This window comes from Anolis sagrei, chromosome 4 (assembly GCF_037176765.1).
Source record: "Anolis sagrei isolate rAnoSag1 chromosome 4, rAnoSag1.mat, whole genome shotgun sequence".
Classification (NCBI taxonomy): domain Eukaryota; kingdom Metazoa; phylum Chordata; class Lepidosauria; order Squamata; family Dactyloidae; genus Anolis; species Anolis sagrei.
Window position 1 is genome coordinate 140482358 of NC_090024.1, and position 21054 is coordinate 140503411.

At 41.3% G+C, this 21054-nt stretch overlaps 1 protein-coding gene across 2 annotated transcripts; it reads left to right on the plus strand.

The window, feature by feature from the left end:
- The first annotated feature begins 431 nt into the window (after positions 1 to 431).
- On the plus strand, positions 432 to 15075 carry ATPSCKMT (ATP synthase c subunit lysine N-methyltransferase). Of its 2 annotated transcripts, XM_060774069.2 has the most exons (5): positions 436 to 643; positions 7242 to 7537; positions 10973 to 11110; positions 13509 to 13559; positions 14006 to 15075. In XM_060774069.2, exons 2-5 carry the CDS (start codon positions 7253 to 7255, stop codon positions 14195 to 14197), a joined length of 666 nt encoding a protein of 221 aa, XP_060630052.2. In that variant the 5' UTR covers positions 436 to 643; positions 7242 to 7252; the 3' UTR covers positions 14198 to 15075. The 2 variants fall into 2 exon arrangements, with proteins under 2 accessions (XP_067323860.1, XP_060630052.2); XM_067467759.1 differs by lacking the exon at positions 13509 to 13559 and having other exon boundaries at positions 432 to 643.
- Positions 15076 to 21054: the final 5979 nt, after the last annotated feature.

Below are 21054 nucleotides of genomic sequence, written 5' to 3' on the forward strand. Positions count from 1 at the left end.
TCTTCGCGCGACGACTCCTATTCTGGAAGTGTCCACGAGCAGTGCGAGCAACTGCGCATGCGCAAGGGGCCATTTTTTTTCTACAGAGTTTCTTTCTTGGGGCGCTTCCACACAGCCCTATATTCCAAAATATCGAGGCAGGAAATCCCACTTTACCTCAAAAAATCCAGTTCAAAGCAGATATTCTGGGATATAGGGCTGTGTGGAAGGGCCCTTATAATGCCATAGCCTCGAGCTCCTCAGCGTCATGTGTCAATGACGGCTTCCTATACAACTGCAGGTTTCTAATGACTCTATAGTTTCCTACCTCTATAATTTAGTTATTCTCAGATGGTTCTTTTTTTTGGGGGGGGGGGGGATGTTTTCTTTTCAAATGACAATAGAGGCCATTGAGAAACGCAAGCCTTTAAAATCCGAGCTGCTCTCAAAGACAATGTGGTAAACGACTTGCCTTTGTTTTGCTTTTTGCTTTTCAGTGGAAAGTAGAGAAGGGACGTTCGTTGAGATACTTAGACTTCCCCACCTTTGTGGGAATAATGGTACTGTCCACTCCAGCAGCAAGGCCAGCCTTAGTCTCACTGTTTCCGGAAGTCGCTTGCAGGCTCCCTCCGAACACGTTTAGTCAGTGGCTGGATCCACAGAAGTAAGTGTTAATGGATACTCGTGGAACTCCCTTCCCAGTTAGCTTCAACATCAAAGGCATTGGCTTGGTTTGGGCCAAGGGTCGATCTACACTGTGGAATGAATGCTATGGAATCATGGAAGCTAGCCTTTAGTCTGTAGCCTCCTTTGCTAACGAATTGTTGCCTCGCCAAACTACAAATCCCAGGATTCAGATTGAAAACGTGACTTTTCATTGAATTTATCTACTTGTAAGAAGGCTGGGGCTTAGAATCATAGAATCAAAGAGTTGGAAGAGACCTCATGGGCCATCCAGTCCAACCCCCTGCCAAGAAGCAGGAATATTGCATTCAAATCACCCCTGACAGATGGCCATCCAGCCTCTGCTTAAAAGCTTGGAAGAACATTTATTGAGAACAGTGAACTCTCGGGGCCCTTCCACACAGCCATATAACTCAGAATATCAAGGTAGATAATTCACAATATCTGCTTTGAACTGGGTTATCTGAGTCCACACTACAATATATTCCAGTTCAAAGCAGTTAATGTGGGATTTTATACAGCCTTGTGGGAAGGCCTCCAGTTGCTTGAGTTCCAGTTCACTGCGACCCCTTCCACACAGCTGATTAAAATACCACATTATCTGCTTTGAACTGGAATATATGACCATTATTGCATTCATTTCATTGCAAAACAATCTCTACAATTCATATAATTACTTCTCCTTTCCCCCCATTGTGCTACCCCTTGTGGTCCCCATCTCTGGAGTTCTTTTCTTTATGCTTGAGAAGATGCGCAAACCAATTGTGCAGATGTGGATGATTGTGGAGGGAATTAATCTCAGGCCTCAATTGTGTATAAGAATATATTATAGAGGAGGCCAATTATTAGTTGTAAATCAAGGTAACTGCCACCAATGTGAGGTATTTGAGGTATCACCGATGAGATTAGGTGATATTAGACAGGTTAGATGAGATGAGACGGTTTTTAACAAAAGATAACAAGTTTATTGTGTACAAAGCGTATGGTTGCAGGCTGTTAAAATAACTTATAGAACTCTGAATGTCACTTGGTTTTAATATAGTCCACTCTTTCAAATAACACAGCTTGTGGCCGACTTTTACTGAGGTGAAGCTCTTTAGTGAACAATGTTTCCCACTATAACTAGCCTTCCAATTTGATCTTTCCTTGATCAAATCTCTGATCTCTAGTCCTTCCTTGACTAGGGATCCTAACAGGCTTCCTTTAGTCTTCCTTGACTAAAGAAACTGGTCAGGTTTCTCTCTTCAGCCCTTCTAGACTGAAAAACCTCCAGCTGCTCACACACCCGTCTCTCCCAGGCTTTTTTAAGCCTCCACTCTCCCACACTCTGGTCCTTTTCCAAAGACACCTATAACTTTTCCTGCTTGGCTCCGCCCACTTCTCACTCTCCTGAGCTAGCCTGCCTGGTCTCCTTGGCAACGCTCAATGTGGATTCAAACCAGATAACTCTAATTTTAGCTACTGTTACAAACACAAATATACTCTAACAGTTAAACACATACATAGTATCAATGACTTCTGCACAATGCTCCCACCAGAACCTCATTTCTTCTGGTAGGGGTTGGTTCCCATCTTCTTTCCTTAATGTTTCTTCAATAAATATTTTCCATATACTTTCAAAATCATTATCCTTCCTTAGGCCTTTTTTAACCTTTAGATTACATGTTAGTTATCATTTATTGGTAATTTCTTCTGTCTTAATTTTCACCTCTCCTTTTTGCTATTTGTAGCCTTGCAGCCGTTAACAACATTGTTATCAAATTCTTTTCATTTTCCTTCCATTCATCTGTATTATAAATAGATAACAGTATAGTCGCCGGATATATATTAATTTTTTTCTTCGTAATACTTTCTACTATAACTTTTCCCCAGAATCCCTGTACCTTGCCACCACATGTAGATATATGTACCCCCTTCTTGGCAACCCCTCCAACATTTTTCTGAACAACCCTTATCCATATTGTGTAATTTTGTCGGGGTCAGGTACCATTTCCATACCATCTTGTAGTAGTTTTCTTTTATCCTAATTGATAAATTCTTGAGGTTTCTTGCTCCCCATAATTTTTCCCAATTCCTTTTCTCCTATTTTTATTTCCAATTCTTCCTCCCATAGTTCCCTTGTTTGTATCCCTGGGGTTCTGACAGTAGCCTTTTGTTCAAAATATAAATATACATCTGGACAATAAAATGACGTATTTCTATTACAACAATCTTGTTTTTCCTTATCTATAAAGGCAGTGCCTTTGCTGTAACTATAAAGCCCAGGCTGATTTCCTTCTGAAATTACTTGATGCATTTTATTAGCCAATGTCGTTTTGCAATACGCTATCCAGGATCTGCAGTTTTTGGATCCAATTTATGGTTATATGCTTGAAGCATATTATAAACTACTGGGATCCTCTTGACCTTCCACTTATTTCAACAGTACTTTGACTTTACAATAGGCCGTGCACATTCTCTGGGGTTACAGGTGCAAGATCCTTGCAAAAGTGGGAAAACCAATTAAAAATGCTTTTTTAAAAACCTGAGTGAACACTTCTCTAGGATAGCTTTTCTTCCCTTTTGTCATTCTCTTGTCCCACCTGTAGGAGGGCTCATGTTACACAGTTTCACCCTATTCTGTGGTTGATAGTACTATCATCTGGATGCCTATTTAAAAAGAAATCCAAAAACATTTTTCTCAGATTTGTGTGTATAGAATTACAGTGTGAAGAACAGCCTGAATTATGCTGGGAATGTAGATCTATCCAAAGCTCCCTTGGTGGATGGGACAACAAGGATATTTCCCTTCCATGTGGCAATGAAGAATTTCTTTATTCTAGCTTCACAACTAGACTGATTTCCACCCCACCCTAGCATTGAACGTATGGTTGAGGGCAAATAGAGTTGCAAATTTAGCAGATCTATGTCCTTGGTATCTCCCATCACACAATAAAAATAATAAAATATGAATATAAACAATTAAAGATGAAAACAGAAAAAAATAGTGTGACAAAAACTTTCAGCAACATCCAGAAATGAATTGAACTAGTCAAAGATTCTGAACTTGTTTACCATTCCTGGGTAAATTAAAATGATGTCATTGAAAATATCACAAAGTGCATGCCAGGCAACCTTATTTGGGAAGAGAATTCCACAACTGGATTGACTCCAGAGTAAACTTCTTTTCTCCCGATAACCACCCACCATATCTCAAATGAGAGTTTCTAAGGACCCTTCCACACAGCCATATAACCCAGAATATCAAGGCAGATAATCCCCAATAACTGCTTTGAACTGGGTTATCTGAGTCCACACTGCCATATAATCCACTTCAGTGTGGATTTTATACAGCTGTGTGGAAGGCGTCTGAGATTTAGGCCAGATTATGAATGTGGGAGGCTGCAACTCTTTCTGTAACCAGATCCCACACTTTATAGGGCTTTAGAGGCCAAAACCATAATCAAAACCACTTTGACCAAGGAAGGTGCCCAAATCCAATAGAAATGACAAAACATTGGTATATCATTAAATTGTTCAGTGCCTCTTAAGCTTACAATTCTGATCTGAACAAACTGAAGCATCAAAGCCATCCCAAAACCACCTGTGTTCAGTGCATTGCAGTAATTCAAGTGGAAGTTTAGCAGGGCATGAATTCTTGAAGCATGGCTATATCTGTCCAGATAAGGATGTAATTGGTCTGTAAATTTAAATTAATGAAATATGCTTTTGAGCCACAGAAACCCAGAAGTGTCAGGCTTCAAGTGTTTCATGCTGAAACCAATAAACCTATAATCCTGTTTCAGAGCCTCAACATGAGTATGGTTGTGCCTTTTAGTTTAGAGAAGCTACAAAGGCTTTAAAGCAGAGGTGAGAAACATCTTTGGGACTGCATTGGTGTCTTCATAGCTCCTCAGGGCATGCACACTTCCAGCATCATTGCATGACTAATGAAACCATTGAAGCTGCCAGTGAAATAAGGTCCATTGTAATAGGTTTCCACTGAAAAAGACATAGCTTCAGAAGTGAGTTGTGGCAGCTCAGCAGAATGAAATAGTCACATTGTTGTGGTCATGGTGATGAGACTGCTTCTGGCAACAGCAGGAAAGCATGTAGGTCTTCGAGAAGCCATGGGGGCACATGCAGTCATCAAAGGAACTTGGCATGTCAACCAGCCAATGCCCATATACATTTACTGTTTCCCACATGGCATTCAATGACTTGGCATTCAACTCCCCTTTAATGAATTCTATTTTATTATACTTTTTAACTGTACAAAATCCATAAGGTTGTGGGTGAACTACAATTGACATCATGCTGAGTTAACCCCCAAAATCCATAAAGTTGCATCATTGGTGGTGTTCAGTGTGCTCTCTGGCTGTAGGGTAAACTACAACTCCCACAATGATGAGTCAGTCCCCTCAAACCCCTCCAGTAGGTTCATTGTCATGGGGTTTAATGTGCCAAATTTGGTCCAGGTCCTTCATCGGTGGAGGTCACAAATTCTCTGGTTGTGGGTGAACTACAACTCTCAGAAAGGAAGGTCAGTTTCCCCCCAAACCCCTCCAGTAATCAATTTGCAGCATTTCAGGTATGTGCGCCAAGTTTGGTACAGATCCATTGGTGTTTGGGTTCACAGTGCTCTCTGGATGTAGGTGAACTACATCTCCCCCAAATCAAGGGGAGTTCTGTGTGCCAAGTTAGTTCCAGATCCATTGTTGGTGGAGTTCAGGGTGCTCTTAGATTGCAGATGAACTATACATCCCAGTAACTACAACTCCGATAAATCATGGGGAATTCTCCCCAAACCTCTCTGGCATGTTTAGTTGCTGATCAATTGCGTTGTTTGCTGTGTGCCAGAATAGTAAAATAATAGTAAAGGGTTAAGGGAGAGGTGGGATCATGCAAATTCCACACCAATGGAGAGAGTAGGAAATACTGGAATGTCTGTGGTGGAGGAAAAACAGAAAATCTAGGATGAAATTGTTCCTGTATGAAAGCCTTCACTTGAGTGATGGGCCGTATGATGTTTGTGGAGGACATTGGCAGGGCTCTTGGACATGTTCGTGGTGCTCACTATAACCTACAATGACAATGGAAGGATAGCCATTGGTGTCTCCTGAGGGGTGGGAGCTATAGATGTTTGTGGAGGCAGGAACTTGTCTGTGTAAGTGAGCATCCCAGCCACACACTTATACATATTTTCACTTTTATTATCTGCATAGATAATAATATGGCACAATAGAATTTGCAGTGTAACAAACAGCCTAATCATGTATGGGCAGATCTGAAAGAGGTAGGACTTCAGAATAAGAAAATTTCTGAATCAGCAAAAATATCTTTATTCTTAGTGATTTGCTTAATATGTTCAAAAGGAAAATATTCATCATCCCATTCTTTCTAAATTTTTTGCTTTCCATACTTTGGTCCCCCTTCTGCTGTATGTGGGATGTGATTTTATGCATGAGTATTAAGATTCTCACACACTCTGATGTTGCAACGATAATGAATGTTATTGTAAGAAGCATTCCTGAAGATAGTTCATCTTTTTTTTTTTATTCCAATCACATGAGACTTGAAAGGTATGCAATAACGTTGGATTATCTAGGTGAATTTTGTGGAATTTAAACGAGAAGAGTGATTATGTATAACTCAGTTCTTCTCTTAATTCATTTTTGTTAATGTGATTTGAAGTAGCCTCTTCAAGAAAAAGAATCCTAAAATGAAATTGCTATTATAAATTAGAAAGTTAAGCAAAGTCAAGCAATTTAAAGCCCCACTGGTTTTAATAGGAGCAATTTAAGCATACACTTAACATAACATATAATTAAGAAATGCATTTGCTAGCACAGGATATGGTATCAGCACATGACTTAAAAAGAGGACTAGATAAATTCCTAGATGATAGGTTTATCAATTAACCTTGATAACTAACTGGATCTTCTTTGTCAAGAAGCAGTATATCTCCGAAGATTGGTTGCTAAAAAGCAAACTAACAGATCACTTTTGCTTTCATGCCTTGTGTGTTGTCTTCACAAAAGCATCTGCCTGGCCATAGTTAGAAACAAGATGTTGGACTTGTTTGTGTCATCCAGCAAGGTTGTTCTTCTATTGTTATATTTAGGTGATCCCTCTTTGTCCGAGTATGATGGCCTTCCAAGTGTAGTCTCTTGGTGGTGGATATGTAAGTGATTGTGGAGACCTATTATTGAGCCGCATGTTTTTCAACAGTGAGGGCATTGGTTTCCCGGTCAGGGTTGGCTTGATGCGCCTTCTTCTTGGTACGTTTCTCCCTTTCATCCTCCAGTCGTGCCTCTTCAAATTTCACAGCACTGCTGGGTTCAGTTGAACTCCACTTAGAGTATACAAGGGCCAGGGCTTCCCAGTTCTCAGTGTCTATGCCATAGTTTTTAATGTTGGCTTTGAGCCCATCTTTAAATCTCTTTTCCTGTCCACCAACACTCCGTTTTCCTTTCTTGAGTTGGGAGTATAGTAACTGCTTTGGGACATGGTGATCAGGCATCACTATTGTTATGTCCCATGTTGAAATAAATAGCATATTCCGGATTGTACTCATAATAAATCTTTTCTGTTTCTAGGTGTTTTTGGCATGCCTGAAGTACTCCCAGGAGACAGCACAGCTCAACACATTTTGCCTCTTCCTATCCCCAGTGAGGGGTCTAAACAAAAAAAGTGGGGCATCCTGCTCACTGGTGTTATTGGTGGGACATTAGTGGCCCTTTACTCTGTTGTCACCCCATTTATCGCTCCAGCACTGAGAAAACATTGCCTTCCATTCGTACCTGCCACTTCGAAACAGATTGAAAATGTCCTAAACACGTTAAAGGGCAGAAACGGATCCCTGGTTGACATTGGAAGTGGCGATGGACGCATTGTAAGTTTAAAGCTAAAAATACAGTACGGTCAGTCCTCCTTATCCATTCATTCTGTATCCACATTTTCAACTATAAAAGGTTTGAAAAACTATATAGATTTAAATCCATAAGTCAATCTTGATTTTGCCATTTTATATTACAGCCAACATTTTACTATTCATTATTTACAATGGCACTTGAACACCCACAGATTTTGGCATCCATGGGGGTTCTGGAACCAATCAAAAATAATTTAATTGTAATTTACCTTTTTTACTAAGGAGTCCCCGGTGGCGCAGTGGGTTAAACCCCTGTGCCGGCAGGACTGAAGACCGACAGGTCGCAGGTTCGAATCCGGGAAGAGGCGGATGAGCTCTCTCTATCAGCTCCATCTCCTCATGCGGGGACATGAGAGAAGCCTCCCACAAGGATGATAAAAACATCAAATCATCCACGCGTCTCCTGGGCAACGTCCTTGCAGACGACCAATTCTCTCACACCAGGAGTCACTCCTGAAACGACAAAAAAAAACCAACCTTTTTTACTGAGAGTTTAGGAACATAACATGTTCCTAAAGGTGTGTACACTGCATTGGATGCTGTACTGGGATAAAGGCAGGCTATAAATAAATAAAGTTCGAAGAAAACTCACTAATCTCAGGATCTCATAGGATGGCACTATGGCAGTTAGTGTAGAATCATAGTACTGCAATTATATGGTGCAAAGGGGACCTATATCTTATCTACTCATACATCTACCTGGGATCCCTTAACTGGAACAACAGGTAATTGACTGCAATGCATGCAACCAACATACTCTGCCTCTAAGCAATATAGTATTTCTAAGGAGCAACAGAGATCCCCCAAAGTACTTTTGAATCTGCTGTTGAACTGAGCAAGGAAGCAGCTGTGACTTTTCCTAGCCATTCAAGTCACCCGTCACCCACAGTCATTTGTCCTTACTCGTTTGCTTCTTGTTACTATAGCAATTAGGGCTGTGTGTGCAAGCTGTAGTCCTTAGCCAAAGACACAAGACTAGAAAAGAGAGATGTTTTGCCGTTGTATCTCTAAATTCAACTGTACAGTAGGAGAATGGGCAAAGGAAACGAGGAGCAGGGCAAAAAGCTTGCAGTATTAGGTCTGTGTAATAGTATTATCAAGTAGGTCCGACTTATTTTCTCATACAGGCTTATTTGAAGATTATATTACAGTCTGCAAATGAGAGTACTATAATTCCACTTTATGATTACAGAGAATGGTGACATTCTCTAGAACCCTTGGATTTATAGTTATTAATACATTCAGGTAGTTATGTGAGTTGGCAACATAGGGAGGGATATTTTCATTCTTTCTCCTCGCTCTTCTGTGATTTCTGTGCTAGCTAAAGAGAAAAGTGCCTATTCCTCTATGCAACAAGGATTGCAGTAGAGCGGAGAGTTCTCCATCTGTTTTCTGACAGCTTGCTTGGCCTGACTGGCTGGTAGCCCAGGTGTTTCCACCCTGGCTTTCCCCACTAAAGCCAACGTGAAAATGCAAAGCATTAGACTTCCAGCAAGTTAGGATTTGTTTTGGCTTGTAGAATTTCCTAGACACTCAAAATGCACCAGATCCCATCTGATTTTAGAGGCTAAGCTGGGTCAGCTCTGGTTAGCACTTGGATGGGAAATCACCAATGAGTACCAGATGCTATAGCTTATATTTCAGAGGAAAAAAATGCCAAAATCTCCTTCTAGGATTCCTTGTCTAAGAAAACACTTTGAAATCCATGGTGTTGTCATAAGTTAACAGATGAGTTGTACCTTGAGAAGCCAGACTTGGTCACAGTGGTCCACGCTCTTGTTGCACCCCGAATAGACTACTGCAACATGCTCTACATGAGGTGCCTTTGAAGACTGTTCAGAAGCTTGATCCAATGGGCAGCAGCCAGATTGCTCACCCAAGTAGCATGCAGGGAGCACACAACTCCCCTGTTATGTCAACTCCACTGGCTGCCCATCTGCTACCAAGCCCAATTCAAAGTGCTGGCTGTAGTCTATAAAGCCCTGAACAGTTCTGGCCCAGCTTATCTGTCTGAACACATCTCCTTTTATGAACCGTCTCAGAAATTAAGATTGTTTGGGGAGGCCCTGCTCTCGGTCCCACCTCCTTTGCAGGTGCGGTTAGTGGGGATGAGGGACAGGGCCTTCTCAGTGGTGGCCCCTCAGCTATAGAACTCCCTCCCCATCAAAATCAGGTCAGCCCCCTCCCTCCTGACCTTCAGAAAGAAAGTAAAAACATGGCTCTGGGACCAAGCCTTTGACCAATAATGCAGTGCAATAAATGAAGTGGAATTATTTGCAATAACGACCAGAATAGCCTTGACTATGTCTTCAGACTGCATGATTTTAATAATGCATTTTAATGTTTAGATTGTTTTTAATTTTTTTGTTTTAATGTATATGTTTATTTTTCATTGTTTGTTGATATGGCATTGAATTGCTGCCTATTGTAAGTCTGCTCTGAGTCCCCTTCGGGTTTTTATTTATTGTTTCAGGAGCGAACCAAAACACACACACATTTAAAAACACACACACAAAGTTTGCAAACTTAGCATTCTATTAAATGTCCTTTGACCAGTAGCTGGCCATTTGGAGTTCCTCTGGTGTTGCTATAAGAAGATCCTCCATTGTGTATGTGGCAGGGTTCAGGTTGCATTTTAGTAGGTGGTCAGTTGTTTGCTCTTCTCCACACTCGCATTTTGTGGATTCCACTTTGTAACCCCATTTCTTAAGGTTGGCTCTGCATCTCGTGGTGCCAGAGCGCAGTCTGTTTAGTGACTTCCAAGTCGCCCAGTTTTCTGTGTGCCCTGGAAAGAGTTCTCTCATTTGGTATCAGCCATTGATTGAGGTTCTGGGTTTGAGCCTGCCACTTTTGGACTCCTACTTGCTGAGGTGTTCCAGCGAGTGTCTCTGTAGATCTTAGAAAACGATTTCTTAATTTAAGTCATTGGCATGCTGGCTGATATCCAAACACGCCCATAGGGTGAGAAGGGCGGGATATAAATACAGTAAGTAAATAGAAAGCAGCACTATTGCAAAGTGCAGAAAGCCAGCAGCTTGCAATACTATAAAACACTAAAATGCATGAGAATAAAGTGCTTATTATCAACAAGGTGGCAGAGTCATCAAAGCGAATTGCTAAAGCTACTTCTTGGCTAACTACAAAAACCTGTGGCTTTGCTATTAAATTAACAGTTGCTAGAACAATTGGAAAACATTTGTTTTATGGCTGCAATCCTGTGCCCATGTATTGGGTTATTAGCCCTAATAAGATGAGTATACATGCTTGTGAACTTGTTGTATGTTTGTCTTAATTTAAAATATAGAAAATAATTTTAATTAAGTGCTCTGTTCTGGTAGGGAATGTCCCAGAGAATCTTTGTTCTATTGAAAACAGTATTGATTTGTCATTACGCAGGTAATAGCAGCTGCAAAATTGGGATTTAAAGCTGTGGGCTACGAATTAAATCCTTGGTTAGTGTGGTATTCAAGGTACCGTGCTTGGAAAGAAGGAGTTCATCAAGATGCCAAATTTTACATTTCAGACTTATGGAAGGTAAATATTTTTATTACATTTATTACATTTACAAATAGGGAATTGTGCAAATAAAAAAAACAGTCAAACAGAAAAATGGTCAAGTAGAAGCCAAAGTAACATTGATAGTGGCCTTTAATGCTTCCAGTGAATATTAAAACTCATATGGCAACTAGTGTGCAGGAACATTTTTTCTAACTAAAGGAAATTCAAGCCAGAGCCAAAGCAGCAATTCTCCCCCAGTCCTTCATGTTTTTATCTGTCTTATGGTCAAATTAAATGTAACACTATTCAGAAAATTAGTAATGACCATTTACTCTAATCACAAAAATCAGGATTCTCCCAGGCAGTAACAAGCTACACCTAAAAACTGTCAGGTCATCAAATGCTAATCAAGGTGGCCAATTGAAACAATCACACCTAGAGTTCTTTCTCCCACCCCGGACTTTCCACAGATATAAAAACCCAATTTTCCTAGTTTCCAAGAGACCTCACAACCTCTGAGGGTGCCTGCCACAGATGCAGGTGAAACGTCAGGTGAGAATGCTTCTAGAACATGGCCCGAAAAACCCACAAAAACCATAAATCAGAAATGTTACAATACTTCGTTCTCTCTACACTGTGATCCTTGTAGAACACTGGTTCTCAATCTTCGTAATGCTGCGACCCTTTAATACAGTTCCTCATGTTGTGGCGACCCCAACCATAAAATTATTTTCGTTGCTACTTCATAACTGTAATTTTGCTACTGTTGTGAATTGTAATGTCAATATCTGATATACAGGATGTATTTTCATTACCTGATACACCCAAATTTCAATACTAGTGAGGTGGGGGGTTGGGGGTTGGTTTTTGTCATTTGGGAGTTGTAGTTGCTGGGATTTATAGTTAACCTATAAATCAAAGAGCATTTTGAACTTCACCAACGATGGAATTGAACCAGACTTGGCACACAGAACTCCCATGACCAACAGGAAATACTGGAAGGGTTTGTTGGGCATTGACCTTGAGTTTTGGAGTTGGTCTTTGGCGATCCCTCTGACATTCCCTCATGATCCTCCCAGGAGTCCTGACGCCCAGGTTGAGAAATGCTAGACTAAGGTAACAAAAGGTTCAACCTCTGAAAAATGCTGGCCAGCATTCAGTAATCTAGCCAATTCCATATGTTTCCAAGGGCAGACAATTCCTAGAGGCATGAAATAGATGCAGCAAAACCATCACTGGAGTGATATCCAGAGTGCAGAGAGAGATCAGAAAAGGGAGTGCGGAGCAATTTGTTGGTCTGGATATTGTTGTTCCAGAACTGTGACACTCAGTTATCTCCCAAGCTAGTTCAGGGGAAGGAAGTATAGCAATATTGATCTGGGGTATCCCTCTCTGGATCACCATCACTGTTTCTACCATGTAAAGATGAGGTGACCAATACGGATCTGATCTAGACCGAACTCACAAATCAGATTCGAAGCATGATGGTACTTCCATGCCTGCCATCTAACATTAGAATCTTGATCTAAATCTGATTTGAACCTATGGGGGGGGGGGGGGGGGGGCTTTGGGTTTTTTTTTTAAAACAAACAACTTCTTGTTGCCTGAAGTGCCATATTAAGGTTCCTTCTACACTGCCATGTAATCCAAATTATCAAATCAGATAATCCAGATTATCTGCTTTGAACTTGATTATTAGCGTATACACTGCCATATAATCCTTAGGTTTACTTGGGCCCAAAGTTAAACTGTAAACTAAGGCCCCATCTACACTGCCATATAAAATCCAGATTATCTGCTTTGAACTGGATTATATGGCAGTGTAGAAGGGGCCTTAGGCTGGATCTACACTGCCATATAATCCAGATTATTAAAATCAATTTAAGACATGCAGAGCATTAAAAAAGCTACTCCTGCTGATAAATGAAGCTGGGATTGTTTTTTGTCTGTGGAATTGTTCCCTGATCTCATATTAGAGAATAACTCTTTTGTTATTGTAATGACAGCCGATGCTTATATATTTTAAGTGTTGAATTAAAAGGCCTTATATTCTTTTTCCATGATGAAGAATAGATAGCGAGTTAATATTATTTCATTAGTGAATTTCCTGGCATCTGTCTCGAAAGAAAGACCTTTAATACATCATTATTTTAAACTGTGATGGCTCCAAGTTGAAAAAGACAGCTTTGATCTGGAAGAAAGAGCAGGATTTTCGCAACCATCCATTGCCATCATCAGGCAGGAAGTAGACAAAAAGAAGAAAAGGTTTCATGTAATTTCTTTAGATAATTGCTGACCCTTATGGAATGGGAATGTAGATCTCTTCTAAGCACAGTTTCCACACTTGTGCATATGGGGTGCATATAGTGGGAAAAGACAGAGAGTGTATTTACATTAATTGAATGCTTAATAATTGCCTTTTTAAAAATAACAGGTCAGCTTTTCCCAATACACCAACATTGTTATATTTGGCGTACCTCAAATGGTAAGTTCCCATTATCTGACTTCAAAATGAGTTGGAATGTTGATTTAATAATTCTCTGAAATCTTTACTAATACGCAGAGTTGTTCTACCTGTCATTCACACTTACTGCATCTATTGTTTTCATTCTTGTCACCTTACCAAATTCTCGTTTTCCTCTACTATTGCTTTGTAGTCTCCCAAAGCCCCTTGTTCCATCTCAGTTTTCCACTATTCTCATTTGATTATGTCTTTTTTTTTAAAAAAAAAAAAAACAACAACATGTGGCCTCCATCGTGCTACTCACATTGTTTTGTAATTCCTGCACCCTCTCTTCTAACAGTTGAATGGTTAACATTTCGTGCAACCATTTAAATTTCCTAATTTGTATTCTAGTACTAAAAGAATCACTTGAGAGAACACCATATTCATTATGCCATCTGAAGTTGTTTTGAATTGTTTTTTCACAGATGCTGCCGTTGGAGAAGAAACTTGGGGAAGAACTCCCACTAGATGCCCGGATTATCGCCTGCCGTTTTCCTTTTCCCCACTGGAAGCCAACTCATCATTTTGGAGAGGGCATAGACACTGTGTGGGCATACGATTCACAGTCTTTCAAAATGAAAAAAGAAAATGATACAGTTAACACAAATTCCAGTTAAGACTCCAAAATCCTTGTTCCAGTGGGTTTGAATACTACATGTGGGCATTTTGAGGACTATATTGTTTATCTTATATTGTTGGGGAAAATATTTCGGAAGAGGCAATAAGATTAGTTTTGCTTTGTTTTTAATGTCAAAAATTCAAAAATCCCCAGCTGATAAGGTCTGTGCAGGTTCATAGAGAGTGATGCAGTCATGTATATTTTTCATATTCTTTTTGTTAAAACGTGCAAACATGATTAGAAATGATAAATTGTAGGGAAAGTAAATATTTCTCTTTTTTCTTTTTCTTTTTTTGATAGTAGGTCTTGTTTTTGGGATCTCTTGGTATTTTTCTTATATTGTCATATGTTTCCTACTTTCCTATTACACTATTGTTCTCCTACTTTACATGTATAAGGTGTCCTTTTTTCCTTTCTCCTTTTCTTTTTCTTTTGATTCCCCTATCCCAAATTTCCCCTTTATACCCTTAATAAAATAAATACATTTGAAAAAAAGGAAAAAACCACACATAATAATTGTCTAATTGCGTGATGCCATTCATATCCCATTCCAAAAAATGCATAATTTCAACTGGAATTGAGTTGATACAGAGACTAACACTTGTTGTATCTTAAGGACAGGCAATTAAAACATAAGTATAGCAAGATGGGAAAACATTACTGCACCTCAACAAGAACCACTTTGTGTTGAAGGCTTTCACTGGGTTGTTGTGAGTTTTCCAGGCTGTATAGTCATGTTCCAGAAGCAATCTTGCCGGCCACACAACCAGGAGGTGACAAGACAGGCTCCTCAGCTTGAAAATAGAGAAAAGCACTTCCTCAGAGTCAAAGATGAGCACTGTCTCCTGAAGCCAGAAACGAAAAGAGAAACCTCTGCCTTTGAGAGGAGCTAAGATGGCGACGAATGAGCAGCTCCTAAGATAAGCTCCGGAATTTGCTCCTGGAAATAGCTGTTTTTCCACAACTCCCCCAGGATTTATAACCCAAAATGACATTCAAGGGTAAGAAAAGGTCCCGGACCAGCCCCAGCAATGGAACAGGGTCCCATAAATACTGCTCTGAGTCCCCTAGGGGAGAAGGGCGGAATATAAATAAAGTATATTATTATTATTATTATTATTATTATTATTATTATTTTACTGACACAAAAGCACAGTATGTCACAGCAAACAAGATCTATATGCTGGATTTCGTATCACAAAATCACAAGTCAAACACTTCCCAAGCGTCTAGGACTGTGTGATGTATTTTCGAATGATGCACGCAGATCCAAGTAAGGTGGCCTTTTGCAATTGACAGATTGTGATTTTGTCAATGTTTATTGTTTCCAAATGCTGGCTGAGATCTTTTGGCACGGCACCCAGTGTGCCGATGACCACTGGGACCACCTGTGCTGGTTTATGCCAGAGCCTTTGCAGTTTGATTTTGAGGTCTTGATAGCGGCTGAGTATTATTATTATTATTCCACTTTAGCTGCAATGACGGCATCGTATGAAACGCAGGGGTTTATGGTTTTGTCAAAGGCACTATGGGAAATCTCTGGTTGAGACTTTTTAGCACCCGATATTAAACTGCAAGTCCCAGGATTTCATATTATGGCAGTTAAAGTGTGGTCATAGAACTACAATTGTGCACTGTGAAAGCCCCCATTTATTGAGAGGAATTACAATTTGGCAGCCCTGAAATAATATTGGAACAGTATTATTTGAAACCCGTGAACCAGCATGAAAGAGAGTTGGGGAAGTAATTTCCAGCTTTCCCCCTTTAGATGCCTATTTTTGAATCAATATTTTGAGTGCATGTGATATATGGTTGTATACATAATATTGGAAGTTTGTGAGTTGGCCAGATTTACCTTTTTGATCTGCATCTAGATTATTTGTTTGTCTGTATGCCTATGTATCTCCTTTGTTAATTTCCCTCCATATACTTTTTTAGAAAATGGAGTTGCTGATGTTAGGAAGGAAAGTCCTAGCTTTTACATTACAATGTTTATTAGCAGGTGCTGTAGTGCTCCACAAATCTTTCCGAAGTAATTGCTTTTTTAATGAATAGTTTCATGGCAATACGAGGTTCAGCCTGGCAGAGCATTTAATGGCTGTACTAATATTAACGCTGACAATTACTAGTTGTGTTTGCTGGACTATATTCGTGCATCTTTATTTTTTTAAGAATAGTGAAGGACATCAGAGCAAATCAGATTGACTGAAAAGAAATTGAGCCACTATCCGCAACTACTTTTAATGAAAAGAAAACACCAGTAACTTGAAGATGTATTTTTCTCTTGTAGTTTCTGCACCTGCTCTCATTCCCCAGGGTTTTTGTACAGGCCGTGAGTCTCCGAGGAGCCCTGCATTGTTTTGTGCTCCCTAAGTGTTAGGAAATTGCAAAGCAGTTCTGCTTTCCTTGTGACAGAAAATGTTGATATTGATGGGTAAACCAGGTGAGAAACACAAATATATCATGTAACATGAATCCTGATGTAGCCACAAAACAGCTCCCTCCCGTCACAGTTCTTGTTCCCAGCTTCCAATCAATTTACCAGTCAATCAATCAATCAATGGGTTTCACATTTAAATTTTGTCCTTCCCTCCCCTTTCCTCAGCTCACATTTACTGGTCTCAGACCCACCATGGTGTCAAGTGTGCCAAATATAAGAAATGAAATGAACATTGTAGCAAATAGAGTTGTGCACGGAATTAGTTTCTCTGTTTCATTCATTTGTTCGTTTGTTCCTTTCGGGAGCTTGGAACAGAAAAGCCGCTCCCAATACAAAAATCACAAGAAATCAAGTAGGAGCCAATAACCGTCTCCCCCTCTGCTTTCGTGACCACATGACTCTTCTACCTCAACTGAGCTCTTCCTTCCCTGGGCCTCTTTGAAATGTGCAGCCAACGGCCAGCAACTATACCAGACTGGCTCCACTACATAAATAATTTAAAACAGAAATCAATAGATAATGTGCATTATTTGCCTTGATAGTCTGGATTATATGGCAGTGTAGAAGTACCATAAACCGTAAAATTTCTGAATATGGTCAGATTTATTGCATTTCAGGATATATTTAATAATTTTGAAAGACAACATTTTGAGTTTTGACATGTACCAGAAATCAGTCAACTTGGGCCCTTTCTGCAATGCCGTATAAAATCCACATTACCTGCTTTGAACTGAATTATATGGCAGTGTAGACTAAGGAGCCCCCAGTGGTGCAGTGGGTAAAAACACTGAGCTGCTGAACTTGTTGACTGAAAGGTCGCAGGTTCAAATCCGGGGAGCAGCGTGAGCACCCGCTGTCAGCCCTAGCTTTTGCCAACCTAGCAGTTTGAAAACATGCAAATGTGAGTAGATCAATAGGTACCGCTCCAGTGGGAAGGTAACGGTGCTCCTTGCAGTCATGCCGGCCACATGACCTTGGAACTGTATATGGACAATGCCGGCTCTTCAGCTTAGAAATGGAGATGAGCACCACACCCCAGAGTCGGACACGACTGGACTTAATGTCTGGGGAAAACCTTTACCTTTATTTAGACTAAGATAATCCAGTTCAAATCAGATACTGTGGATTTTCCGCTTTGATAACCTGAATTGTTTGACTGTGTAGAAGGGTGCTTGAAGGCATACTAGAACAAGACAATATTCAGAACATATAGATTTGGCACTTACAAATGTCTTGTCAGTCTCTTCTCTTTTGTCTTCTTTTTTTTCTTTTTTTTTTTTTTTGTTATACTTTGTCAAAAGAATGTATCAATTGCCACATTAAGTGGTTCACTGCCTGCCTTGATATTTGGGTTATATGGGTGTGTGGAAGGGCCCTCTCTTAAACTGGATCTACATTTCCCTATACCCCAGGATCTGATCCCAGATTATCTGCTTGGAAGTGGATTATATGTCCCCTTCTACACTGCCATATAATCCAGATTATCAAAGCAGAAAATCCACATTATCTGCTTTGAACTGGATTATCTGCATCTACATTGCCATATAATCCAGTTCAGAGCAAATAATCTGAATTTTATATGGCAGTGTAGAAGGGGCCTATGGGTATACACTGCCAGATAATCTCAGATAGACAGATAATCGGGGATCAGTTTCTGGTATATAGGGCAGTATAAGTCAAGTCTTAGCTTCATTCAATATTCAATACTCTGATAGTAATACTGAGCTAGGTCCTTCCACACTGGCCCTATATTCTAGGATCTGATCCTAGATTATCTGCTTTAAACTGGATTATATGAGTCTCCACTGCCAGATAATCTGGGATAAGAAGGCAATCTGGGATCAGATCTTGGGATATAGGGCCAGTGTGGAAGGGGCCTTATAGAGGATATTTGTGACACATTTTAAAGGAGCAGCTTATTAAATATTACTATGCATAGAATAGCAGTAGCTGTTACAGTAAGTTGCAACAGGATGTCTGTGTGTGTTAAAGAAAACCTTATACTGTTGATTATTTATTGATTTTATTTTATTTGCTTTATTTCTATACCGCATTTTTCAGCCCAAACAGGCGACTCAATGCGGTTTACATGGTACAAGTTATCACAACAATGTCAGTGCAATTAAAAACGCAACAAATGCAACAACAAAATCAACAACATCAATCAATAACAATTAACAAATCAAAACATAGCGCCTCAGTGAAATCAGATCCGTTCTCATAATCCTTGTGCCATTCCTATGTTCCATTTACCGTCTTCCTATGTTCGGTTGCACTGTTTAGCCAAACGCTTGTTCATAAAGCCAAGTCTTGACCTTTCTCCGAAACGCCAGCAACGAAGGTGCCTGTCTGATGTCTACCGGTAAGACATTCCATAGCCGAGAGGCCACCACTGAGAAGGCCCTGTCTCTCGTCCCCGCCAGACGCGCCTGTGACGCAGGCGGGATTGAGAGCAGGGCCTCCCCAGATGATCTTAATGTTCTAGTCGGTTCATAGGTGGAGATGCGTTCGGAGAGGTAAGTGGGGCCAGAACCGTTTAGGGCTTTATAGGCTAAAGCCAGCACCTTGAATTGTGCCCGGTAGCGGATTGGCAGCCAGTGGAGCTGGCTCAACAGAGGAGTGGTATGCTCCCTGAGTGCCGCTCCCGTTAGCAACCTGGCTGCCGAGCGTTGGACCATCTGAAGCTTCCGGGCAGTCTTCAAGGGCAACCCCACGTAGAGTGCGTTGCAGTAATCAATACGGGATGTAACCAGAGCGTGGACTACCGTGGTCAAGTCAGACTTCCCAAGGTACGGGCGCAACTGGTGCACAAGTTTTAGTTGTGCAAATGCTCCCCTGGACACCGCCGAAACTTGGGGTTCCAAGCTTAGCGAAGAGTCCAGGATCACACCTAACCTGCGAACCTGCATCTTCAGCGGGAGTGTAACCCCGTCTAACACAGGCTGTAACCCTATACCCTGTTCGGCCTTTCGACTGACCAGGAGTGCCTCTGTCTTATCTGGATTCAGTTTCAATTTGTTCACCCTCATCCAGTCCGATACAGCGGCCAAGCACCGGTTCAGGACCTGAACAGCCTCCTTAGTAGTAGGTGGGAAGGAGTGACAGAGTTGGACGTCATCTGCGTACAGATAACACCGCACCCCGAAACTCCGGATGATCTCTCCCAACGGCTTCACGTAGATGTTAAATAACATGGGGGACAATATTGAGCCCTGCGGGACCCCACAAGACAATAGTTGTGAGGTAGAGCAGTTGTCCCCCAGCAACACCTTCTGAGTACGATCCTCTAGGAAGGACCTGAGCCACTGCAAAACAGTGCCACCAAGGCCCATTCCCGCGAGGCGTCTCAGAAGGATACCGTGGTAGACGGTATCGAAGGCTGCTGAGAGGTCCAGCAGAACTAACAGGGACACACTCCCCCCTGTCTAGCTCCCTGCGCAGATCATCCACTAAGGCGACCAAGGCTGTCTCGGTACCATGTCCCGGCCTGAAGCCAGACTGTGCTGGATCTAGATAATCAGTGTCTACCAAGAATACCTGGAGTTGTGAGGCCACCACACGTTCCAGGACTTTGCCCAAAAAGGGAAGATTGGAAACAGGCAGATAGTTGACGAATTGAGTGGGATCCAGTGATGGTTTTTTCAACAGTGGTTTTATCACAGCTTGTTTTAAGCTGGCTGGAATTTTGCCTTCCCGAAGGGAGGCATTAACCACCACCTTCACCCACTCAGCCAATCCCCCTCTGGCCTCCTTTAGAAGCCAGGATGGGCAGGGGTCTAGGATGCATATGGTTGCCCTCATTCCTCCAAGTATCTTGTCCACATCCTCAGGTTTCACCAATTGAAATGAATCCAACAAAATCGGACAAGCAGATGCTCGTGTTACATCCTCTGAGACTGCCGTTAACATGGTGTCCAGGTCAGAACGGATCAAAGCGACTGTCCGCAAAGAACCGAGCAAATGCTTCACAGCGGGCTGTCGAGTTGTCAGGGTTCCCATCCGGAGTGGTGGGATTTAATAGACCTCTGACAACTCGAAACAGCTCAGCCGGACGGTTCTTTGCGGACACAATATTGGCAGCAAAGAAAGATTTCTTTGCTGCCTTAATTGCCGCGGCATATGCCCTAAGAAAGGCGATAAACCGTGTTCGATTTAACTTGCTCGGGTCCGAACGCCACACGCGCTCTAGTCTCCTCTTACTTCACTTCATCGCTGCCAGTTCCTCGTTGAACCAAGGCACTGGTTTAGCTCGGCTACTTGAGAGGGGACGTTCCGGAGCAATCGTGTTTATTGCCCTAGTCATTCCCCCGTTCCAGAGGGATACCAGGGCATCAACAGAATCACCAACCGAGGTGACGGGGAAATCCCCAAGAGCCGTCAGGAATCCATTCGGATTCATTAGCCTCCTGGGGCGG